Below are 27316 nucleotides of genomic sequence, written 5' to 3'. Positions count from 1 at the left end.
TGATGTTGACGGATCCATCGATGTTGAAGCTGATGTCGAAGGCTGGCTGTAGGCTTGCAGTGCCGTAAGAGAAGGCGTACTGCCATTAAATTTTCATTTGGTATGATGCTACTTTCTTGGTGGAGAATCTGTTTCCTCATTAGAGGAGGACTTCCTCTTCTTGTCTTTATATCTGTGCGCCAACTTCAAGACCTCCTTTGGTCTCTTAAACTTTGCTTTTTTATCCTCCACAGCGGTCTTGCATGCTCGGTGTTGATGTCAACATCAATCCCAATCAAGACCCAGATGTTGAGGGGTAGTTTGGTCTCGGGTATTGGTGGGCGAAGCATCTAATCATAAAGCACTACATGTAGTCGTAGTACCCAATTTTTAAGAGTTTGCTTGGAGAAAGAACAGCATATCTTGCATGCAGCCAGGTTATGCTGCTCTCCTAAGCATAGCAAACATGAGTCATGATAGTCAGTCGATGGCAATTTAGGCTGGCAGTCCACATAATTTTTAAACATTTTCTTGTTTTCCATTGCTGTTAAAGGCACGCCTCAATGCCGCAGCCTTGCAGCGAACTGAAAAAGTCCTGAAAACACCAATAATCAGTCCATAACACATAAAGTAAAAGTAAAGTTGCGCCGTCGAATTGGTGTTGACTCCTGATGACCACAGAGCCATGTGGTTTTCTTTGGTGAAATACAGGAGGGGTTTACCATTGCCATCTCCCATGCAGTATGATAGGATGCCTTTCAGCATCTTCTTATATCGCTGCTGCCCAATATAGGTGTTTCACATAGTCTGGGAAACATACCAGTGGGGATTCGAACCAGCAACCTCTTGCTCATAAGGCAAGTTATTTCCCCACTGAAAAAGTCATAACCATTAGGTGGCTATACGTAATACGTAAGGATCGTCAAATACAGTCCGAAGTCAAATGGAACAAGCAAACACATTTCTTATCTTTTCTTTCAGTCAGACAAATCTAGAGGAACTGAGGAGCCAGCAACGAGGTGTTGACACTTTGACATTCAAATAGAAACTGAGAGAATGGTGCCCCCAACTGCCAATTTCAACAGAAGCACGGAGCAGTGCAGAGCAGAGTGGGCATCACAAGGAGCTAGTCAATCTACCCGCGAGGTCCTTGTGGAGGCACAGAACCCATTCCTTATTAATGCAACGGATCACGATACAGATCATACTAAGCTAAGAAACATTAAAATCTTAGTTTAAGGAATGAGCAATGTGTTTTTCAGATAACATTCTGTCCAACTTTGTTCTCTCCTACCAACACATTATTTGCATATTATACTTGTTTTATAGTGATAATGTGTCTGAGCAACTGTTCTAAACTGAATTATAAGAAGACAGTCTTGAATGCAAACCAACCTTGTTTTTCTGCTACTTTTAAAAAACTTGGCTACTGCCTGAATTTATGTATAATTATCAAAGCTAACTATTATCACCATTTAGCAGGTATCATATGCACTTAGCATAAATTTGTAAAGTTTGCCATTATAAATACAGCTTGTAAACACAGTGATGTAATATATGTAAAGATCACTTTGCCACATAAAAACTGTCTTTTGGCATCTATTTACATATATTTAATATGTACATACCTTTTTTAAGCCAGCAAAGCCTTCCGACTCCAGAAAGAAGAAAGCAAAGGGCATCAGCACAAACAAACAAAGATTGGAAAAGAGTGAGGCAAGATTCCATAAACCTAGACAAAGTGAGAAAGATGCACGTCACTTGTGAAGAATACACATCTTTAAAGCATAACACAAAATATATCATTGATTGGCATTATTGGAGAATTCTCACAAGAGCACTTTTCCACAACATTAACCTGTGGCAACATGTACAATTATTTCTAAAGTTGTCAATATTTAGGTTTAACACAGTGAGCTGAAACAAAAGTAGAGAGTATATTTCATGTAATTGCTTTTCTCTGAGAGAAATCACCAGAACAAGGGGAGCAACAATGCTACATTCAGAACACGACAGGAAGCACTGCTTTGGTTTCATGATGTTGTCACATAGGTGATACCATGCTTGAGTTTGGGATTATTTAGCAAAGCACCAAAAGAAGCTACCATTCCAGTTAGAGAGTAGAGTGCAGAGTTTAGTTGTTGCAGTTATTTAAAGAACACACATGGAGATTGTTGTGCAATCTAAACTAAATAGATTTATTGGTGAAGTACATTTGAGACAGGAAAGACTTAGTACTATCTATCAGCTGCATAATGAATAGGTAAGAAGAGAGAGATGTTTCAATCTGCTCTGTAAGAGGAAAGGAAGAGGACTGACTCACTACAGGAAGAGGAAAGTCCCATTCTCTTCTCTTTCTATTTGGATGCCAAGGTCATAGGAGATGCTTCCGAGTTCCTTCACCTCTATATCTTGTTCAGGTGCTGTACAATCTCATGGCTGTTTTGTTTTTCTTCAAATGCAATGATCAAGTCATCTACAGAAGGAGAGCCAGTGTGGTGTAGTGGTTAGAGTGCTGGACTAGGACCAGGCAGACCAGAGTTCAAATCCCCATTCAGCCATGATACTAGCTGGGTGACTCTGGGCCAGTCACTTCTCTCTCAGCCTAACCTACTTCACAGGGTTGTTGTGAAAGAGAAACTCAAGTGTGTAGTACACCGCTCTGGACTCCTTAGAGGAAGAGCGGGATATAAATGTAAAAAGAAGAAGAAGAAGAAGAAGAAGAAGAAGAAGAAGAAGAAGAAGAAGTTCCAAAAGACCTTGAAGAGCACCTCAACACCATAAGGGCCACAGAAATCACCATCAGCCAATTACAAAAAGCAACTTTACTGGGAACAGCCTATATTCTGCGATGATATCTATAACAATTGACAATAAAATTCAGCCATCCCAGGTCCTTGGGAAGGACTCGATGTCTGGATAAAACAAACCAGTCAATAACACCTGTCTGACTGTGTAAACAAGAAATAATAATAATAATAATAATAATAATAATAATAATAATAATAATAATAATAATAATAATAGAAGTCAGAATATAAGTCCATTTATTGTCTCTGGATCTTGAATATAGGCAGGGGTCAGCTTTTTCTTACATGGACCCCTCTTTAAGTAGCAGTTGATTCAGCTTCTCATTCCATGCTCTAGCTGCTTGCTTTTAAGCCATAGATGTTCTTTTGTAGTTTGCACACAAGCCCCTTCTTTCCAGGTACCTCAAAGTCCGGTGGCTGTTGCATATAGATGTCTTCCTTGATTTCCACATGAAGGAAGGCAGTCATTACATCCAAGTGGTCAAATTGCATTTTTCTGGCTGCTGCCACGCTGAGCAGTGTCCTAATTAAAGTGTATTTCACAACTGGTGCTAAGGTCTCATCATAGTCCTCACCATAGATTTGGAAGTATCCTTTGGCTACTAATCTGGCTTTGTAGTGCTGTACATCCCCTTCTGCATCTTGCTTCTGTGCATCACCTTCTACACTTGCACCCCACATTCTTTCTTTCAGTGGGTAGTTCCACACATCTCCAAGTCTCATTTTGTGCAGGGAATCAATTTCTTCTAATGCTGCTTTTCTCAATTTCTCAGCTTCATCAGCTGACATCTTTTTTGCATCTCACCATGTGGTGAGATGTGGTGGGTTCTTATATCTCTCCTCCTTTGGTCATGAGTGAGAGTCTTTTGGGTCGAACCCCTTTTGTTGGACCACTGTGAGCACCTCAGTTCTGGCTCAGGCTATGCAGCCCCTTCTGAATCTGTATCCCTTTCTGAACCTGCTTCTGATTCTGGCACACATTCTTTGGGTTCAATGGTGGTCCAGTCACATGGTTCCTCTTTCACCTGGATCTCTAGCACAAGTCATGGCACATCATGTCTATTTGGCCCTTGTTTCTCATCAAAATACACCACATTGTGAATTCTGACCTCTCCATTTGTAGGATCAAGGAATCTCTATCTCTTTTGGCCAGGCACATAACCAACCAATACTCCCAGTTTGCATCTGCAATTGTGTTTGGTTCGTTTGGCCTTTGAGATATATGCATAATATATGATCCAAACATATGGTTTAGAGAGGGTTTGCACCCATGCCACAGTTCAAATGGTGTCTTGTCTATTGCTTTGGTTGGCAATCTGTTTTGCAAGTAGTTTGCAGTGATTACTGTTTCTTCCCAGAATAGAAAGTGATTTTTCCTCCCTGCCACACCATTAAGCTCCAGTGAAAATGCAGGACCAGTTTCATGTGAAACCCCATTCTCCTTTAGGAATGTTTTCATGTCATTTGACAAGTATTCCCCTTCATTATCTGACCTTAAACGCTGTGGCTTTCTTCCAAATTCATTATTAACAAGTGCAACATACTCTTTAAATTTCTCAAACACTTGACTTCTCTCTCTCAGTAGATATATATAAGTAGATCTTGAAAAGTCATCAATAAATGTATGTAGCAATTGTTAGCCATACTGCTTTGGATCGGACCACAGACATCCAAGTGTACTAATTCTATAGGATGTAGTGATTCCCTCTGTGTCTTTCCAGCAAAGCTGGATCTCACTCCTTTATTAATTAAGCAACAGTGACATCATCTACTACTACAACAAATATTTATAGACGTCTCTTCAACCAAAGTTCTTAAAGCGGTTTGCATAGAAAAATAAAGAATACATAAATAAGATGGTCCCCTGTTCCCAAAAGGCTCACAGTCTAAAAACAATCTAGCTACAATTTCTTTACATAACTCCACTTTAAAATCCTTAATCAGTCAATTTCTCCCAAGTTCTTTTATCGCATCTATCTGTCAATGCCCTAACCTTTTGTGCCATGACAATTCTTGTGTTGGCATGTGCCTGAGAGGTCTGCCTAACTCCATGCCCTACTGTAATCAAATTAGTCTCCATATTGGGAACCAAGAGCATCTTTAATTAAAATCTCTTGAGCCTGCCCATTCAGCTTTTTGAAAATCATTTTCGCATCTCCTTTTCCTTGAGAACAAACTGGGTCCCCACTAGCAGTAAAACCAGAAACTTTGTGATTCGTGTCTAAATCAACAAACAGTTCAGGAGAATTCAGGATATTCTTGGTAGCACCTGAATCAATAATAAAATCATTTCTTTCATTTGTGATCATTCCTACATTATAGCTTTTGGCTGTCCTTTCCTTTGTTCTCAGACTGACTGTGAGGTCTGTTGGCAAAGCTCATCTCCCCCTTCCTGTTGCATTCTCAGGCTCCTTGCCTCTATAGCTATGGCAACCAGCGTCCCCGCCTTTGAAGTTCCTTCCACTTTTCGCACCTTTTAACTCTGGGCAATTAACTTGTAAATGTCACAGTTTATTGCAGTTGAATCAATGTCTTTGCTGGAGAAAGCTGTAACACTGTTACAATGCTTTGCAGAATCTGCCTCTCGCTGTTTAATATTAAAATCTCGCATACATGCAACCACATTTTCCAGACTGAGTTCATTTTCAGAAACCTCCAAAGCCATCTTGAGAGAATTCTAACTTTCTGGCAAAGATTGAAGAATCATTCCAATTAACATTTGATCATTCAAAGGAGATCTACGTTGCTTAAGCAGTCTCTGGATTTCTAGCATCTTACTGATACGCATTGAGAGATCTCCTCCTTCCTGCAGCTGCACTTTGCAAAGACTTTGTACTGAAAGGACTGCAGTGTTTGATGAAACTCTACCAAACTGGCTTTTAAGTTTCTCCGATGCCTCCAAAGCAACTGTAGTATCATGGAAATGCATCAATAAATCATCACTCACATTTAGGAGAATCAACCCAAATGCTCTTTTGCTCCATGCATCCCACTCTGCCTGGGGGCCCGCGCCTTCTTCTGGTCTCTTTTGTATGAGGATTCTGTTAAGCCCTTTCACCATCAGAAGCCCCTTGATTTTCATGACCCATTGATCGTAATTCATCCCATTTAGTTTGGAGAACTCACATCTGGATCCAAGCTGTCTTTCTGATTCACTCAATCAACTACACTTTGGGGCTGCTGGTCCGTAACCCTGTTGGGGTTTGTGATTATTTAGCAAAGCGCCAAAAAAGTTGTTGCAGTTATTTAAAGAACACGCATGGAGATTGTTGTACAGTCTAAACTAAATAGACTTACTGGTGAAGTACATGTGAGATAGGAAAGACCTAGTACTATCTATTAGCTGCATAATGAATAGGTAGGGAGAGGGAGATGTTTCCATCTGCTCTCTAAGAGGAAAGGAAGAGGACTGACCTACTATAGAAAGTACCTGAGGAGTCAAGGCAGAGGTCATAGAGAAGAGGCAAGCGGGGACAAGTAAGGAGACCCTCAATAACTACCTCTACTCCCAATGCCCCTAGTGGTCATTAGAATAGTTGGTGCAAAAGATTAATGCACTGGAACTCCATCTCCAACAGCTTGCTACACAGTCGCCGACATACCCAGCAAGAAGAGCCACCATCTGTGAAAAACCATACCAAGTCCACTGTTGAAAGGTGAGAAAGTTGGAGTCCTTCCGAGAACATTTCAGTTTCCTTGAAACTTCCTTTTTCGATCTGAAATTTTTGCCCATGTTAATTCAGATCAGCCCTAAATCTTATCCTCAATTGTACTACATTTCTTGGGACTTATTGGCTTCCATGGAAATATTCCCAACAAAACCACCAATGCCAACTCCACTGACAGTTTTACTACCGAGAGTGGGGGGGAGGATGCAGGGTGCTAGAAGTCCTCAATTGTTTAGTCTGAATTCAAACTGAGAAAAGATTGACATCCCAAGTAGCTCAGTGACATGCCTTCCTTCCTTCCTTATTTGATTTATATACCACCCTTCCAAAAATTTGCTGTTATCTCTCTCTAAAAATTACTGCAGATAATGCTGTAGTGGAACTCTTCAAACTTTATCATTTCTCTTGTCTTTAGAAGATACTATGGGGCAAGCCTGATATGCCAACAACCATCACTGTATGTAAACTCCAACTTGCAAAGAGAACCTCACCACAAGGTCAATTGGAATGCTGATTAAGTCATGGTAGATAAAGTCAACACAGTACAGCCATTCCTGAAATAGAAGAATTGGTTCTAGAACAAGGGTGGGCAAACTTGGCTCTCCAGCTGCTGTTCAGCTACAACTCCCATCTTCCCCAGGCCCAATAAACTGTGACTAAGGAAGATAGGAGCTGCACTTCAACACCAGCTGGAGGGCCAAGTTTGCCCACCCCATTCTAGAAATACATAACACGCAAGCCATGCTGCAGAGAACCTGTCTCAAAGGCGGAAATGGGTTTCCATATGTAAACAAGCTTTTTTCCTCATGAAGGCAAGTTCTGCCTGTATAAGACGTATGGCATAGCTAATTGCTTTCCTATGCATGTCACCTAGTACAAATGCTTGTACAAGGGCTTGCACATCTGTATAGGGAGAAGCACAAGCCGTTTTACTGCCAGTAACCCTTTAACACTGGAAGAGAGGAGGTCCCTAATGGAGGAACAAAGGATTTGGCAAAGATTGGCTGAGTGTACAGAACAAGGGGTGGGCAACCACACCCTTAACATTTATATGGCTGACGACAGAAGCTACTATACATGAAAGATTTTATTAGCAACCCACACTATCCTTGCCAGCCCTGCTCTGATACAATCTCAGTGTTCAAGCATTTAAAAAGAAAACTGCAATTAAGCAAGCATTTTACCAAGTCTGATATAGCCTCACCCTTGCCTACAGTACTTTGTAGGATGGAGAGCAAGTCCTGTGTGGTGCATATAAGCAGTTTTAACTATATTCTACCCCCATCTGCTGGACGTACATGAGACAGCAAAAGCCTCACATATGACAATCTCACTACAAATGTTTTAACTATTCTTCTACTACAAAGTTTGGAAACACAGTCAAGTTACCAAAAGTTATAAAATTGCTTTTCCCTTTAAAATGCATACTTTGACTTTCAGAAAAACATATAATAATGATTGAACAGCAATTCCTCTATGTGTTTCTAAAAGTCAAAGTATGCATTTTAAAGAGAAAAGCAATTTTATAGCTTTTGGTAACTTGACTGTGTTTCAAAACTCAGTAATTCCTCTGTTAAGTTTAACAAAACATCAGGAATTAGCTGATATAAACGTATTTCCAACATTAAAAAGAATTCAAAATATTAGGTATCAATTATTTCTAATTTGTAAAAGAGACTTCCCACATTAACAGATTGCAATAATGTATGTTGCTGTGTAGATAAGGTAGGCTATTATATATATTTCAAAAAATCAAACAGTCACCTCTGGTATTAATTAACACTTGTTCCACCAGATAGCAATTACTGAAGACATACACATAATCATCATAATTCTTATTTCTTCAATCTCTAAGCCACCATTCTTCAACAAGGATCCAAGACAGGTAACAAATTCAATACAAAAAAATTAAATTATTAAAACATTTTAAACAGTAATATAATCCAATGCCAGGTAAACCAAGTACACACAAAAAATAACTACCACAGAATGATCAACAACACTGCAGAAACACAAGGTCAGCAGCTGAAGAAACTTAACATAAAATAGAATGTTGACATCCAATATCTCATTGGCACTCCAAGCTGCTGATTAAAATGAAGACAATGATCCACTTAGTGACACAGAACCAACTCAAACAAGAATTTTCCTACAATAAGATGATGTCCAGATAATTATTTCAAAGATCTTGTTCTTCATAATCCACTTTTCTTCTGGGTGAGGCAACTGAACAACTCCTGCCCAGAAGAACAGTCTTGCCTTCCTGCTGCAGCATATTAACAACAGCTGCCTCTGAAAGCATTTCTATGCACTACTCACTGGAAATGATACTTAATTTTTTTTTTGAAAAACACCATTTTATCTTGGGGACTCTTCTGAACTTCCTTTATTTTATTTTTAATGTATTTATTTTTTACATTTCTGTAACTTTCCTATCAGTGGCCTATAACATTTAAACATATAATAAAATCACATAGTAGAAAAATAGATAGCAAATTTAAACTTTAAAAGGTCACATAAGTCAGCAAAGAGCACACACAGAAGAAATTACTTCAAGGAAAAGCATGGCAGAAAGGTTCTTACTATCCATCTGAAGGTAAAATGGGGAGAGGCCACTCAAACCCCCGGGGTGGAAGAATTCCAATGTCTAGATGCTATACAGAAAAGGTCCTAGCCTGCCTGGCCATCAGTTGACCTTCCAATGTTGCTGGGATGCAAAGAAGAGCCTCACCAGACGATCTTAGCAAACTGGTTGAACTGCATGAGAGCAGGCAGTTCTTTAGAAGCCCTGAATCCAAACCATTTAGGGGTGTAAAGGTCCAGGATATCTAAAGAACCACGTTGCTCCCACACGACTCAGTTTGCCTAGATCTTCTGGTGAGGCTCTGCATCCCAACAGCATTTGAAAGTCATCTGCTGCGCCAGGACTCTTTCTGTGGTAGCACCTAAATTCCAGAATTTTGCACACACCACCAGAAGTTCTAGTGGCCTTTCCCATTTTCACATTTAGAAACATAGTAACATATCTTCTGCTCTGTCATATTTTTTACTTGGAATAATTTCCCCTGCATCTACTGAGATCTTTGGAAGAAGCTCTGCTCCACTGAATTGGAGCACTGCCCATTCAACACTGTCTGAAATCCAACTGGCTGGTGTGCAAGACATTGTCTTAATGGTGACACCTAGGATCTAGAACTCCCTCCCTTCAGGAAGTTCTAGTGGCCTCATCTTTTTATAACCTTTAAGTAGGCAAAAAGTTGTTCTGCTGTACAGTTTACTATGCACAATTTTTGTCTGATCTTATAAGCCCTATCCACACCCAGCACAGTACCTCCAGTGACTGTTGCTGGTGGTATGTTTCTTTTTAGATTGTGAGCCCTTTGGAGACAGGAATCCATCTTATTTATTTATTATTTCTCTGTGTAAACCGCCCTGAGCCATTTTTGGAAGGGCAGTATAGAAATCAAATGAATGAATGAATATCCCCTTCATGGACCTTACTGCTGCATGAGAGAATCTGTGGACAGAGATAGAAATCAAAAAACTGTCATTAGGTAAGAAATAGAAATCAGTTCTTCCTGAGCTTCCCACATTATCAGAATGATGAGATTACTGTCTCACCAGTCATCCTCACCAGAACAATGTTCATCAGTGATGGTCCTCTGCCAAGGGGCATGTACATCTTCCTGCCAGCCTGCTGCAAGGAGGAAAGTTCCACTTGCTCAGGATCTTATGTCTTCCTAGAACATTGAGCCTCTTCTTCAAATTTTCAGGTCCCCACCCACCGTTTCTAAGCCACTACTTTAATGGTTCACAAATTACTTAACATAGTTACCTTAAAATGTGCTATTTCCTCCCCACAATTCAATGTATTACAAAGCATATTTGACAGGTATGCTTTAAAAAAAAAAAACTTTATACAGATTTCAATCCTGTTGCTCCCTCATTGGCTCTTTTTTGGCAGAATTATAGTCATATCTTTTAGCATTATAAGGACTGTAATATAAAGACTTTTAATCTATATCTGCATTCAGGGTGAATAAAAACTAATGGGCAGCATCCAGACTCATGCAGCACTTGCGTAATACTGTTGCACTAGTGTAAGATAGAGCGCAAAGAAGTTTCATGAAGTAACTTCTGTTGCAGACTAGTTCTTGCACTAACAGAAGATGATGCACAACAGGAGGCACTGTTGAACAACACATTGCACCACCTCTCACACAATCTCATGTGTCCCAGACACGGCTGTCCTTTAGTAGTTATGCAACACTGCAGAGCTTTACAAGACTTGGTAAAATCTAGCAGGATTCAGACTAGCATTGTGCTAACTTAACTCTCTTATGCTAACAAAAGGATGCACTGTAAAGAAATCACAAGCAGAAAGTGATCTCTGTTCTAGACTAGTTCTTGTGCTAGCAGAAGACGCTGTGAACTCTGCTTCTGCTAGCAGCTGCACAACACTGCAGGGCAAGGCACTTGGAGACCTGCGGCTTCTCACTTTACATGAGTGCTAATCTGGATTCTGCTCATACTCTCTTAAAACTGAACTTATGATCCTCTTATGAACACAATTAAGTATATTGTATATCATTTTTCAACAAACATCTTCAGAGTAATTTACAAAGCAAAAGAAATGAGACGCTAAAAGGCTGCTTTATGAAGGGAGAACTGTGAGATAAAATCTTTACCGGTATTCATAAGGCATAACCATTCATGCATACACTTTATTTATACCCCACACCATACTGCTTGGGGCAGCTCAAAACAGTAAAACAAATATAACACAGTGTAGAATAAAATCAGTTAACACAGATCCAATTAAAAATGTAAACCCCCCTCAAACTATAACAAAAAAACATTAGAGCTCCTTTCTAAACAAGTAGTTTTTAGGATCTATTTTAAAAACTCTAAGGGTAGGAGCACAGCGAAGTTCTTCTGGGTTTAGGGAATTCCAGAGCCAAGAGGCCCCAATGGAAAAGGCCGTCTCTTATCCCCACCAACCAGATCTCAGTCAATGATCGGGCCACAAGCAGGGCTCAAGATGAGTGAAGGGACCTGGCAGATTCTCATGGGTGAATGTGATCTGACAGACACCCCAGTCCAAAGCTGTATAAGGCTTTATAGTTCAAAACCAGAAACTGGCTCTGAAGCAAACTGACAGCCAGTCAAGTTGCCGCAGCATGGATATAATGCTTGAAAAGCGACTAGCACCCACAAGCATTCTTGCCACAGCATTCTGGACCAGCTGAAATATATTATGAACCATATTTAAGGGCAGCCCCACGCAGAGGACATTGCAGTACTCCAATCAGGATGTCACCAGTACATGAGTGACTTGAGGTCAGGTCAGACTTCTCCAAGTAGGGTCACAGCTAGCATACCAGGCATAGCTGGTAAAAGGCACTCTTGCACATCACCACCACCGGTGACTCCAAGAACAGCATTGGGTCCATAAGTATTCCCAAGCTTCAAACTTGGATCTTTCAGGAGGAGCATGAACTCATCCATGACCATTATCTCACCATTCAGATAATCAGTTTTACCAATCCAGAGCAATTCTGTCTTATCTGGATTGTTTTGGTCCATTTGCCCTCATCCAATCCAGAACAGCCTATAGACACCAGTTTAAGACATCCACTATCTCCACTAAATGACAGAGCTGGGTATCATCAGCATATTGATGATAGCCTCGGATGACCACACCCAGTGACAGAATAGAACCCTGCAGCACCCTATAAGTCAATGACCAAGGGATAGAACCCTGCAGCACCCCCTAAGCCAGTGGCCCCAAGGTATAACCAGAGCCATCATATAACAGTACCCCTAAGTCCCAACCTGGAAAGGCAGCCCAGAAGGATACCATGGTTGATGGTATTAAAGCTGCTGAGAGATCTAGGAGAATCAACAGGGCCATACTTCCCTATCTCCCAGTGTAGGTTATTCACCAGGTCAACCAAAGCAGTTTCCATCTCATAACTAGGCTGGAAGCCAAGTAAACAGCACTTGGATCCCATTTTTCTTTTCTTTTTTAATATTATGGGTTGATAGGGGGAGCCAGAGACCAGCAAGCCATCATAAGCACCATCTATTAATCCATTTGGGTGACCTTTTATTCCCTTTTTATTCCTAGTATACCTGATCTCTGCTACTGGCTCAGAGTCAGCACTCTAATTATAAATATTATTTTACTTACCAAAGAACTTGGATATTTTGCCTTCCATCTCACAGAGAACACTGATCTACCCAATACGAAGGTTTTTTTGAGGAGCTAGGGTAGGGCAGGGCAGTTGTAGTGCAAAGGAGAGGCAGACTAAAAATACAGAAGAACACTAGAAAGAAGCACCTTCTAATATTAATGTTAACCAGCACCTGTCTACAAAAACCTGTAATGGCTCCAGGTTGTAAGAGGAATCTTATTCAGGAATACGTGAAGAAATCCCTTTGTTGGGTAAAAATAGAAAATGCAGCAAATGTAAACAGTACAACAAAGAGAAAGAAAGCCCGGTCATCAGAATGAAGCAACATTTTTATGGCTACAGCAACCAATTAGTGTGCACTTTTATTCAGGAAGTAGCTAAATAAATGTTTTTTTAAAAAGCATTTATTTACGTTTGCCTTTTTTTTCTTGGCAATTTAAATCAAAATTACATTGCTGATTTAAAACTGCCTTGATTTAAATGTAATGTGTTGTGTGTTTTTCCTTCATGTTTTAATGTTGTGTTGTGAGCTGCCCAGAGAACAATTTGTTATGGGGCAGCTAACAAATAAAGATCATTATTATTCTACCCTATTCCAGACCACTAAGAGCCAGTTTAAATTTTAAAAAATCTCACATCACTTCCAGAAGATGTCAAAGCCTGAGTTTATGCAGCCACCTTTGGATTTATTGAATTCTCTACTTAGGATGGAAAACCATATCCAAGATTCTCTGCACACTCTTATGGGCTTGATTTGGTGCACAGGTGGCATACTTAAAGAGCATTTTGTGCTGTAATGCATTATAAATTCATGTACCAATATTAAATTACTTAATAAGAGTACTAACCATGAATTAGAGAGCCATTTAACCACTGAATATAGTAGCTCTGTGGGAAAGAGAGCAGGATCTCATTGCTGATTATCGAGAAAGGTAGAAGGAGGACGGCACCTGCTGAAACTGCAAGAGTAAATGTACTCAAAAACAGCCTGAAAGTCAAAGAGAGGCATTTTTGTTACTGCCAATACATCATCTCATGCACAGAGCACATTATCAACTCTTCAATACACAACTATCATTTATTTATTTATTATTTTATTTATTTATTGTTGAATTTATATACCACCTTTCATTAAAAACAATCTCAAGGCGGTTTACAAAAGTTAAAAAACATACAATAAAATGACAATAAAAATCATTGCCTTTCAAGTATCACCCACCTAAGAATTGCTTGCAACAACTTATACTCAACATGCAAATGCTTACACAAACACCAACACACATACTTAGGATGGCAACATGATCCCTGATCTATTAGCTGTCAGCATGAAGTTCACCATCTTCTCATAATTCTAGATGTTTCTTTAAACAAGAAAGGAAGTGGTGGAGAGCAGGAAAGAGAATCATATTTTCTCTAGCTGGGAAGGAAAGGCATGGAGGAAAGCAATGTGTTAACCTATCAGGGAAGCGTTTTAAAAAATCAACCGAGTCTCAAGATGCATCTATAAACAGATTACATGACAGGGGATAGCAAATGAGGAATAAGGTTTTTAGGCATTATATGAGTTGATAAAGAATGTTTAAGGTGGTGGCAAAATGTTTGCTCGGTAATACCCATCCCCCGCTAGCTGAGCCAAGGCACGCACACACGCGTGTGCACACACACACACACACACACCCCAACACAATTTAAGAGTGAAATCTCCAACAAAACTGAACAACCCGTCCCGGAAACAGGTTTAATAGTACTACTAAAATGGATAAGCTAAACCTTGCAAATTCTACTCCTAATTTTTTTTTTAATGTACACAATTAATCTATATTCTTAAGCCTTTGAATTTCTACTAATTCAAGAATTTATAGAAACTGAAATAAGAAGTTTCCCTGGTGATTACAGGATTAAGATCACTGTCACTGACAAAAATGCTTAACAAGGTTTTATTTTTAAGGCTGATATTTCAATGGACCCTAATATGTAGCAAAGATAGCTTCCATACATATTCAACTATATTTAAGGTATTGCACTGAAGCGTGCACAGAAAACAGAACATAAACTACAAATTAAAGACAATCCAAGCAAGTAAAATCTGACACTTAATGAAAGTACACCCTCTGCTGTAGAAGACAAGTACTGCTAATGTATTCTAGTCTGAAAGTTGGACAATCAATAGGAAAAACACACACAGCTAGATTACCAAGAAATCAACTGGTTGCACATGCCCAAGGATTTGGGGCTTGTATTTCTCAAAACAGCAGTCCCCCCCACACACCTCTACATGTTACATGGCAAACCTATTATGAAACTAATATAGCTTTTTAAATCGTTCCTCAAAGGTCTGCTGTTCAAAGAAACCAAATCCAAAATCTCACTGTGCATATACGTGAAGTTTTGGATCCCAGACATAGACCTTATATTTGAATGGGCAACACTAGGCTTTAAAGGACAGATCTGTGAACAGAACAATTCCCATCTGCTCCTGTTCAAGGAATTTCCCTCCAAAATACTTGTGGACAGTCACCACTAAATATCTTTAAATACAGTACAACTGAAATAAGTTTTAAATGAAGTACAAATAAAATATCAAGGCTATGTTCAGACGTGCCTTCATCAGACTATTCGACTCAAATGTATGGTATTCATTGTCATCAACTATAGGTTAAAAAACCTCCCAACAGTATATATTCTCATCATTATCACATACATTTATCTTAGCCTTCTGAATCACAAAAGAGTGAGATGCTTGTATGACACAGCAGTATCCTTTTTCTGCAGAACATAAAAGCTTCTATATAAACACAGTACTCAAAGTCTAATAGAAGAGAGCCTAAATAAGCTTTACTTACGAAATTCTGTTGACAATAGCATCTTCATCCTCTTGCTCATCTGAAAAACAATTCACATTCATATTATGTTTTACTACCAAGGTACTGTCATTTCCTATTTTTACTTCCTCTTTAACACAGCTCTGGAAAAAGACAAGCAATAGATGAGATTTTAAAATGCAGGGATTACATAGGCAGTGAATCTTTTCACAAACTGTCCTAGTTTTTGATCTACTCAATAATTCATTCCAATCTTTGCTTTGCTATAGTATAAGGCCCTTACATAGCTCTTTTCCTCCACATAATCCAAATACAGGATTTCTATCAGTTTTTGCCACAGTTTATAAATACACTTTTCTTCTTGACAAACTATTAACAGTTTTGTACATTCTACTGAAGAAATATTCTGCTCCTTCAGTCACTCATGCTTCTTCTTGGACTGCTCCTGGGTCTAATACAAAAGTGGAATCAGAGAGACACATTTTCTGATGCATGGGCAAAATATAAAGGATATAGGCATAATAAATAAGCAATAATTATCTGAAGAGGTCCGTCTCCAGTTACCACCAGTTCGTCTGGTGGCAACTCAGAGGCAAGCCTGGGCTGTGGAATGCACTCCCGGCAGAAATCCACAATTTGAATTCTTTACTGGCCTTCAGGAGAGCCCTTAAAACCTTATCTGTTTGGCCTGGCCTTCAAGGGTTTTTAAATACAGGTGAAACTCGAAAAATTAGAATATCGTGCTTGACTTATCTCACTTTGCATGTAATGTGTCTATCTCATATATCAGTTTCACCTTTTAATTTGCATTACTGAAATTAATGAACTTTTGCACAATATTCTAATTTTTCAAGTTTCACCTGTAGTTGTAATTGGTTTTAATGTTGTAACCTGTTTTTCAGGGTTTTTTAATTGTTGTGATTGTTTAATTACTGTTTTATGATGCTTTAATTGTTTTATACTGTTTTAGAATTTTTGTTTTAATTGTTAATTGATTTTAATGGTTTTGTTTTAATTGTAAACCACCCTGCCCCCCCCGCCAAAAAAATGTGGCAGGAGGAATACACCTGGCAGACTCTGAGATTGTACTCCTGAACCAAATACCTGAAAATGTTCTGAACTCTGCAACATTTGAAAGTACTTTTCCAGCATCAAGTCATAAGAGTGTCATTTCTGTATTAAGTCAAACGCTGTAACTGTTATCACTAATGTTACTACTTTAAAATATTAAATCAAAGATAAGCACATTTTTACAACATTATTTTTTAAAAGAAGTTCCTCCCACCCTCCCCTTCCCCTAAAAATTACACTTTTCCCCATTCAAGTTGCAATGCAGGTGGCAGTTTCAGGGTTGGTTGTTTTTTCCAGGCATTTATCTTACTAGTCTACCAAACAGGCCGATGGGACAAGAACAGAGCTTAGATTCACTGAAGAAAACAAGCATATTCAGATTGCAGTTCTAATGCCATTTGTGTGTCATATGTTACAGACTAAAAGGTAAAGTGTGCTATCGAGTCTATGTCGACTCCTGGCGACCACAGCACCCTGTGGTTGTCTTCACAGTGGCAATTTAGTAGCTAGGTGGCAGTATGACACCAAATACTAGCTTTCTTTTTTGAGAGTCTCAGAATATAGGAAGATCACCAAGAGAAACCATTCCCCTTTAGTAATCAAATGACAAACCACCAAATATCTTATGTAGGATAATGTCATTAAGGGGGTTTCTAGGGTAAGATAATTTGTTAAATGCCCATAACATAACTGCATATTAACTGATCATGTATGTACTGGTCATGCCTCAGATTTTTTAAAAACAACATTGATGATGATGAACGCCATCATCATAATGTGCTGCAAATAAGATGGCAGAAATGATCACCTTTCCCTTGCTCTACTCCCCTGGAGCTCTGAGCCTGAAAGAATGCCTAAAAGAAATAGCACATTATGGGGAAGCGGGAGGTGGGCAAAATAATTGTTCAAGTAACAACCATGTTTCTGCTTTTATAAAACAATCATATTGATTTTTCCTCCAACAACCCAGGTTCTATCTGCACATGCTGGTCTGCCCTGGTAAACAGAACAAGTATTAAAAGATAAAAAATTACTTACCTGAAAAATTTCTGTCCTTCTCTTGGACAGTGAGTAAGGTCCTGCTTCCAGAGATCTGAATGGCGGGACTAAAGCCATTTTCCTGATGGCAGAACTTCCCACTGAATCTCAGGCTACAAAAACCACCATAAAAGTACTAATATCTACTGTAGCTCAGTCTATTCTCTACCAAAAGCATCAGGAAGGGTGGGGGACATGATCTTTCCAGCTGAAGAACAATCAATCAGGTATCTGACAAGGAAGTTCTCAGCTATGTAGGATTCATGTCATAATGCAAAATATTCCCATGTTATCAATTATCTGGAGATGTGAGTGATTCGTCCAGCCCCACAGACCCTTCTTGCCCATATTACCAGGTTAACACATGATGCTCTGGACCAATGACAAATGTAGTTACCTAAACTGCTAAAGGGGCAAACACTCACTCCACCTTCTCAAGGAGGCCTTCAGTCTGCTTCAATGGACAGAGAAAGAAACATTGGACTTACCATGAAAGGTTCTTTTCACAGTTTGAGGTCATCCTGCAATTTTATGGGTTATGTTCTAAGCATGCTCCGAATAGAGGACCTATTTTTGAACTGTCGGCGTGGCTAGCTTCCTGCCTGGAAGGCAGCAAATCCTCAGTTCCAGGACTGTTATGCAAAAGCAAAAAGGAAAAGAAGGTACACAATCCCAGGGAAATACAGGGGAGAAGAGAAGTTAGGTACAAGACAAGAGAGTAGAAAAGTTTAAGGAAAACTACAAAGCTAGGACCCTGGAAGTCGCCGCCACCCAGAACGGGGAAACCCAGCACGACACCAATACACACTCATATACCGTACAATATACACCTGAGAATACAACATTCTTGGGTGGGTCGGATGACTTCCTCAACTGTGGAAAAGAACCTTTCACAGTAAGTCCAGCATTTCTTTTTCCACAGTTTGAGGAGGCATCCTGCAATTCTATGGGACATGCCCAAGCTCATGATTGTAGGGAGGGAAAGAATGGGAGTTAGACAACCTACTGCAGCACGGTATGGCCAAGGGCTGCCTGAGCAGTGTGGAAGGAAGCTATTTTGCAGTGTTTGATGGAAGGTGTAATGGATTACCAGGTAGCCGCCTTGCATATTTCATGAAGAGGGGCTTTGGCTGAAAAGGCAGCCAAGGTCCCCACACTGCATGTAGAGTGGGAGGTAATGCCTCGAGGGACGGAAAAGTTTAGAGCTCTGTATGCCTGAGATATGCAGGATTAAATCCATCTGGATAAGGTGACTTTGAAGAACTTCATCCCCAAGGAGGCCTATTGGAAAGAAACGAAGAGAAAGTCAGAGCGGCAAATAGTCTTGGTTTGCTCGTTCCCTTCAGGTGTACTGAAGAGGGGCAAAAGGACAGGAGGACCACATCCTGGTCCTGATGGAAGGCAGAATTGATCTTTGGGAGGAAGATTGGGTTGATCTTCAGAACCACAGCATCCAGTTGAAAGAGACAAAGCTCCTTGTCGGCCGATAGGGCCATAATTCCTAAACCTGGTGAGCTGAAGTGATAGCGGTAAGGAAAAGCACCTTGTAGGACAGGAACTTCAGAGAGACATCTGCTAATGGTTCGAAGGGCGCCTTGGTGAGTGCATTAAGAAGTTTACTGAGGTTTCCAAGATGGAAATCTATGATCCATAAGAGGAGCAAGGTTAGTAGCTCCCCTGAGGAACTGACGAAGATAAGGATGTAGGAGTGAAGAGTTATCCACAGTGAGAGGGAGGATCGATGACAGGGCAGAAGTTTGGCACTCTAGAGTGCTTGGACACAGCCCAAGTTCCAAACCTCATTAAAGAAAGGCCAGAACCTCCGAAGTGTTGGCAGATAGAGGATTGAACTTCTTTCTGTGGGGCCAGCAAGAGGCCGCCCAAGTGGTCTGGTATATGCGGGTAGTGGACAAGAGTCTAGAGGCTAGGATGGTATCTTGGACCACCTTGGAGTAGGCCTTACGAGCTAGGAGTGAGCACTCAACTTCCACATGCAAAGTTGGAGCCACTGGGGCTCTGGGTGGAGCAGGGGGCCTTGAGAGAGAAGGTCTGTCTGTAGAGGCAGATGCCAAAGGGGACTGATTGAGAGGTTCTGCAAATCGGAGAACCAAGTTCTCCAAGGCCAGTGGAGCATGATGAGAATGATTTCTGAGTGTTTGAGAGGTAATTTTTGAAGGAGTCTTTCTATGACTGCTGTCAGGGGGGAAGGTGTAGAGAAGGCCCAGGGGCTAGGGAGCTGATAGTTTCTCCCTTGATAGCTTCTCCCCAGGGAGAAGAGGAGAACAACTGCAGATGAAAGTGATTGTGAGGAGAGGCAAAGCGATCCACCTGTAGATTGCTGAATGAGTGTGGAATCTGCTGAAACACTGATGGGTGGAAGGACCACTCCACTGGGTCAGTCTGCCGACTGAGCCAGTCAGTCTGGTGTTCGGCTGTGCCCTGAAGATGCTCCACAGAGAGAGATGCCAGATGGAGTTCCACCCAGTGAACAGCAGGTATAACTCTGTCATGAGAGAGAGGGAGCTGGTGCTGCCCTGGCAACTGATGTGGGACATAGTGGTAATGTTGTCCGTGTAGACAAGTATGTGAGTGTATCAAATGATGGGCAGGAAGTGAATTAGGGCTAAATGGACCACACACAGTTCCAACCAGCTGATGTTGTGACGTTTCTACCGTGGGGTCCATGTGCCCTGTGTGTGTTGCAATGGGCCGCCCAGCCGATGAGGCTCGTGCCGGTCATGACTACTACTGATCCGGCATTGTTAGAGGAAGGTCATGGAGCATGACTGAGATCAGCCACCAATGGAAGGAGACACAAACTTCTGGAGGGAGGACAATCTGCCTGTGCACGCATGCCATGATGTCATCCTGAAACAGAAGAAATAGCCACTGGAGGAAACAGGCATGCCAGCGAATCCAAGGAATACACTCTAGACAGGCTATCATGGATCCCAGGAGTTGCACTAGTAGCATCAGATCTGCAGAGGTCTTTTTTAAAATCAGCCAGATGAGGGTCAGCTTCTCCTGCAATTCAGGGAGCAGGGAGCCAATGGCTTGAGTAGTGTTGAAAACTGCACCCAGATGTTGTAGAGACTGAGATGGGGAGAGATGGCTCTTCTGGTAGTTGACCAGAAACACATGGTCCCTGAGGGCAAGAAAGGTGCACTGTACTGCTTGTTGGGCCTGAGGTAGGGAAGGGGTTCAGATTAACAAATCATCCGGAGATGGGTGGATATGAATACTGCTCATCCACAGGTGAGCAATGAGTGTGAAAACTCGGGGCCAATGATAGCCTGAAGGGGAGAGCCCTGTATTGGTAGTGGCACTTGCTGTAGCAGAATCTGAGGAACTTGCAGTGTTCTGGGAGAATCGGGATGTAGAGGCGGGCCTCAGATAGGTCTATGGTGGCCAGGAAGTCATGGTAGGAGATCATCTCCTTGATGGTACACTGGGATACAAAATTTCCATTTCCAAATGAAGCGGTTGAGGCACTTCAAGTTGAGGGCTGCCATCCACAATCCGTCTTTCTTTGCGATAAGAAATGAAATGGAGTAAACGCTGTGCCATAATTCTGTCAATGGCACGGGTTCAATAGCCTTGATCCGAATCAGATGAAAAATGGCCTGTTTCATCCAAAGATATTTGGTCAGATCTATGGACCTCGAGAAGATGATGATGTGGTCCGAGGGGGTAGATAGGAAGTCTAGAGTGTAGCCCTCTGAGATGGTGGTGAGTACCCAGCAATCTTGAGTTGTTGCTTCCCCCTGTGGGTAAAAGTGGAGAACTGGAGGGTAGCCATTGTTTGCAGAGGGTCTTGGGAAGAGAAGGGGGAAACTGGCATGAGGCGCAAGCTCTAGATGCACCACCCCCACGTTGCTGCCACTGAGGACACCAGGCAGGTTTGTAGGTAGTGTTATGGAAAGCTTTGGATGCAGAGGCGGATGATCTGGAAAAGTTCATGGAGGAACGAAAGGGCTGAGGGTTAGCACAGAATGTCTGCAGAAGACTCTCCATCTTGATGGCAGGGCCTTCTTTTTACCCTTGGACTCCACAAGGATACAAGCGAGAGTTTCACCAAATAACTGAGAACCAGAGAAGGGGGTGGTGGCTAAATTGAGCCTGGACCTAGAGTCCACATTCTAATGCAGGGGTGGGGAACCTTGGCCCTCCAGCTGTTTTTGAACTACTGTTCTAATGCTTTAGCCATAAGGATCTGTGAACCGCCACACCTGCAGCCATAGCCCTGGATGCATGCAGAATGCAGTCCAGGCTGGAATCTGCCATGAGAGCCACTGCCTTAGTTAATTTGTTAAGGCCCTGGAGCAGTTTGGTATTCTCGGGAAGGACATACTGAGCTAACTCCTTGACACAAAAGATGGATTTGCGGGCAAAAACAGAATTAGTGGAGGTGGCTCTAATTACTGTGGCAGAAGCAGAGTGGGCTTTGCATATTAAAAGGTTACATTTCCTATCCTCAGGAGACTTTAGCTGTCTGTCCCCTTCCTTAAACATGACCACACTCAACACTAACTGGGCCACAGGCTGATCCACCGAAGGAACCACAATAATAGAGGAAATGTCTTGAGGCAGAGCATAGTGCCTTTTAGGGGTGGTCCCCACAAGTTTGGTTGAGGCAGGAGAGGCCCACCCGGCCATCATTACACTGCAAAATAAAGCAGGGAATAGAACCATTGCCATATGCACTTTAGAAGATGGAAAAACATTTTGATCGAGAGAGGACGCATCTTGTGGCATGTCTATGAGAGCAACATCATTAAAGGCGTGCTCGGCCTTGGACAGTAGATTCAGAAAATGAAAAAAGGCTAGTAGAGGAGGGAATAGGAGTGGCCCTTGCCTCATATGAGAATTCCCCTTCCTCTTTGTCTGAACAATAATTATTGTCACTCACATTTGCTCCCTGGCCAGAGGCAGTGTCATCAGAACTAGAAACCTCTGAGCAGGGTAGAGGGAGAGCAGAAGCGGAATAGCAGGTAGCAAATGAGATGAGGGACCAGGAATAGGAAAAAGAACATTGGGAGGAGGAGAGAGAGAGGACGGAAAAGGTGTTTGGTATTAGGCACTTCCTCAGAAGAAGAAGAGGAGAGGAATCTGGCCCTCTTCTTGTATCGGGAGCTCCTGGGGCGTGGTTGGAAGTGCCCCCTTTCATTAATTGGAATAGCCCGCCTGCTAGGGCTGGAGGTGGGAAAGAAAGACCAGGAGGCACAGACAGGGGCCCTGGGGAGGAGTGGGGCAGAAGATGCAGGGAGCTGGGACCACTAGGACAGATGGCCGAGGCTTGATTAACGTGCTGCGTTGGCAAACGATAAAATATTTCACTCATGCAGAGACATCCGGAGGGAAGGGGTTCTTGATTGGCAAGGGAACCTTACTCATGACCTCCACTGGCACGCTGGGCCCCGCTGACTGCTCCATTGGTATAGTTGGATACGGGGGGAGAGTCTGGGCACGACATAGGGGCACACTTTGCCATCCCCCTCCGTCGGAAGAGGGGGTGCTGGCGGAGGGTCCTGAGGCAAGCCTATGTTGAAAGAGGCTGAGCCTGCTCCTCCAGTGTGTTCTGCACAGGCGGCAGATGCTGCAGGTCCCGATGAGAGCTGGATCTGGGAGGCGGCTGGGCAAGCTCTTCCACTGAGGGAGGCAAGCAGTGGGGAGGACACTCCTTGCAAACCATTTGCAAAAGAAGGTGCTCACTAAGTTGAACGGTGCTGGCTGGGACCAAGCATTTGTGAGCAAGGAGCCCGCCTCCCTTCACTGGTTCCTCTATTTTGGCAGACTTTTTAAGATTTCTCCACGGTGTTGCTGTGGGCAGCCAGGGGAGTCTGTGCAAAGCGCCCCCGGCGGGGTGATACGAAGACTGGCCAATCTGAACTCAAGTTGGGTTCTTTACTCCTGGACCAGCCTCAAGCTTCCAAGTGGGGGCCTTCAGAAAGGGAGCCCTCCAGCATGGCTCCAGAGTGAGAACACAGCATAGTTAAGCAACATGTGCAAAGCACACCAACAGAACTCCCAAAGAAACAAAGGAAAACAAAAATGAAAAAGAATATAGCCAATTAATCCAACTTTAGAAAATAAAATAATAATTTGTAAGTATAGAAAAAGGAAATAAATTGACTTCCTTCCCACCCTGGCACAATGTGCTAGCCTTAAGGAAAAGCGAAGGAAATCAAAAGCCCCTTCGCTGTCCTATGCACTGGAGCAAGACAGGACCGGAACTGGGGATTTGCCGCTTTCCAGGCAGGAAGTTAAGTATGCCTATAGTTCAAAAATAGGTCCTGTCTTCAGAGCATGCTCAGTACACAACCCATAGATTTGCAGGATGACCTCCTCAAACTGTGGGAAAACATTTAAATTCCATCACCTAAGAATAGCTGATGAGATCGCTCAATGGAGAAATGGACTGGCTGAGCTAGATGAAGACATGAGATGGGGTAAATGTTTATCTTGTTACATCAGATAAAATGTTGTTAGGGTGCCAATGTGGAATGCTCTGCCACCAGTACAAACAGGCAGATATAAAACAGTGAACTAGACTCAGAACAGTATCTTTCCACCTTTAGTCTAAGTGCTGCCGAAGTGAGCACCTCAGATCAGGACGATTCTGTTGGAAACTCTGCAAATAAAGGTCCCTCAAGGTCTTCTCTATACCTTACTGCTCTTTTCTCTACTCTCCATGATCAGAGATCAAAGTATACATAATCACTGTATCCATATGGCCCAAATGCCCCTGAGTTTTATGGCCCTTTCAAATGAGGATCCATGGCTTCTTTCCAAGACATTGAACTTTTTATCATCAAGGCCCTTTCCTTCAACCTCAGCTACAAATATTCCAGCTAAAAATTGGAGATTGAAAGGCAAATGTTAACATCCATGGGAAGTCACTCTCAGACCACTAGCCTGCTTCTGACCTGACTCAATGATTTCCTACTTGGATGTACATATGGGAAGTCTTTCATTCCAGGGCATGTGATTTGATCAGCTGGTTATCCACATCGATTAGATGTGCACACTTGCCTTCTCAGAAGGAGAAACAGGGGCTTTGGTGAAGATCCTAGATGCTAAGGTCAGGCCTAGATTCAGATACTGGTAAAGTCTGTAGCTGAACCTCTGGAAGCAATGATCACTTAGACGGATCAAGATGTGCAGTTAAAGCCAAGAGTCCTACTTTCTGAAAAGCAGTCAAGCACACCATGGGCCCTCCAGCTCAACTCTTATGACTTCGCCTGAAAGGCAGTATAGGGACAGTTGAAAGGGCCAGGTGCAAAGGAGTTGCTGATCATGATTCACAACCCACTTATCTTGGAGCTCCAGTAAGAAATCTCAGAAAATGGCTTTACCCCTGCCTTCACCTGGAGAGAGGAACTTATCTCCTATGAATAAACATAAGTTGACATTCAATTAACACACTTTTATGAAGATGTGAACACTGAAAGATGCAAGTTTCAAGCCAGGTTGTCCAAAAAGTCCATTTACTGAAGGTTAAAAAAAATCATAATACCAGAACAAGTTGGGAAAAGGCAGCAAAGTGGAGTTGTGAACAGGCCAAATTTAAGTATAGTAACCAGTTATTTCACAAATGGATAAGCACCATGTGCTTGTACAATCCTTCTTTTCATCTCCACTACACTCAATACAAACTATTGACACTTTGGCAGTATGCCCCATCCACTAACATATCATCAGTAGTGTCTCATCTGTTTCCTCCCATTTCTATTAGAATCAAGATCTGAGCGTTAAAACATTTACCTGCTTTCCTCTTATATCGCCTGATAATGAAGTAGGAAACAATATACAGAATAGCAAACAGAAGAAAACAGATCTGAAAGAGAAAAATTGAATTTAAGATTACATAAGTAATAACAATTTTGTTTAAAAAAATATCAAGATGAGGCAAATTTAAAGCAGAAGACAATGTTAAATCTACAGCCACTAAATAATGGTTACTGTACTAAGCCTTACAATTAATAGGGCCAGAAACTGGGAAGGATACATTAGTGAATAAACTTTAGTAAGATTTAAATAATAAGGAAAATACCAAATGGAGCAAGTTTGCAAAGGAATCAGTCATAAGAACATAAGAAAAGTCCTGCTGGATCAGGCCCAAGGCCTACCTAGTCCAATATCCTGTTTCACAGTAGCCCACCAGATGCCTCTGGGAAGCCCACAGGCAAGAGCTGAGGGCATGCCCTCTCTCCTACTGTTACTCCCCTGCAACTGGTATTTAGAGGAATCTTGTCTTGGAAGCTGGAGGTGGCCTATAGCCCTTAAACTAGTAACCATCTATTGATGAATTTATCTAAACCCCTCTTAAAGTCATCCAGGCTGTTGACTGTCACCACATCTTGAGGCAGAGAATTCCATAAATTATGCATTGTGTGGAAAAGTACTTCCTTTTGTTGGTTCTAAATTTCTTGGCAATCAGTTTCATGGGATGACTCCTGGTTCTAGTGTTATGCAAGAGGGAGAAAAATCTATCTCCATCAAACTTTCTCCACACCATGCATGATATTATAGGCCTCGATCATGTCTCCCCTCATTCGTCTTTTTCCTAAACTATAAACCCCCAAGTGTTGTAGCTTTGCCTCATAAGGAAGGTGCTCTAGGCCCCTGATCATGTTGGTTGCCCTCTTCTGTATCTTTTCCAGTGCTGCAATGCCCTCCTTAAGATCCCAGCACAGTACCTCCAGTGACTGTTCCTGGTGTCTATCTTATCTTTCTTTTTAGATTGTGAGCCTTTTGGGGACAGAGATCCATCTTATTTATTTATTATCTCTCTGTGTAAACTGCCCTGAGCCATTTTTGGAAGGGCGGTATAGAAATCGAATAAATAATAATAAAAATATGGTGACCAGAACTGTACGCAATACTCTCAATGTGGCCGCCTACCTTAGTTTTGTAGAAGAGCATTATAATATTAGCAGTTCTATTTTCAAACCCCTTCCTATTTATTCCACGCATTGAATTGGCCTTTTTCACAGCTTCTGCACATTGAGTCAACACTTTCCATGAGCTGTCCACCATGACCCCAAGATCCCTCTCCAAGTCAGTCAGTGAGCTCAGTCCACATCCATGTATATTTGAAATTAGAGGTTTTTGCCCCAATACACATCACTTTACACTTGCTAACAGTGAACCACTTCGTCATTTTGTTGTCCACTCCCCTGGTTTGGAGAGATCCTTTTGGAACTTCTCGCAATCTCTTTTGGATTTCACTACCCTAAACAGTTTGGTGTCATCTGCAAATTTGGCCACCTCATTGCTTACCCCAACTTCTAGATCATTTGTGAATAAGTTAAAGAGCACTGGTCCCAGTACAAATCCTTGGGGGACCCTACTTCTTACTTTCCCCAATTTAGAGGACTGTCCATGTCTGGTTCATTTTTCAAAACCAGAACATTCATAAAGACATTACAGTCTGTCAATCTCCATGCAAGATGTCTGCCAATCGCCAAACAGATATGCTAGCACAGTTCTCAACTTCTTTTTGCTTGTACAATACATCTACAAATATAAGAATAAGAATCACTCACACAATACATGAAGACTTGTACAGCCACAGTCCAAACAAAATGCAGAATCAGGCTGTGAAGATGTACTCTATTTGGTACTAAAGTTATAACCATATCTCTTTCAAGTATTAGTATTTAAAGAATTTCAACACCCCAGCTGAAGAATATAAACAGGAAAACAAAGTTGGACATTAGAGTAAAATT

At 41.6% G+C, this 27316-nt stretch overlaps 1 protein-coding gene across 2 annotated transcripts in view; it reads right to left on the bottom strand.

Moving 5' to 3' along the window:
- The window catches only part of LMBR1 (limb development membrane protein 1), a 110470-nt gene that overhangs the window by 56402 nt on the left and 26752 nt on the right, over positions 1–27316 (bottom strand). For both annotated transcript variants that reach the window (XM_053259127.1, XM_053259126.1), the window contains exons 2-5: positions 25350–25422; positions 15498–15537; positions 13503–13642; positions 1608–1711 (exon numbers count right to left, since the gene is read on the bottom strand). In XM_053259127.1, the coding sequence (XP_053115102.1) occupies positions 1608–1711; positions 13503–13642; positions 15498–15537; positions 25350–25422 (357 nt within the window). The remainder of the gene's footprint in view (positions 1–1607; positions 1712–13502; positions 13643–15497; positions 15538–25349; positions 25423–27316) is intronic.

This window comes from Hemicordylus capensis, chromosome 6, assembly GCF_027244095.1.
Source record: "Hemicordylus capensis ecotype Gifberg chromosome 6, rHemCap1.1.pri, whole genome shotgun sequence".
In the NCBI taxonomy this organism is placed as follows: domain Eukaryota; kingdom Metazoa; phylum Chordata; class Lepidosauria; order Squamata; family Cordylidae; genus Hemicordylus; species Hemicordylus capensis.
This window is presented reverse-complemented; position numbering and strand designations above follow the sequence as displayed.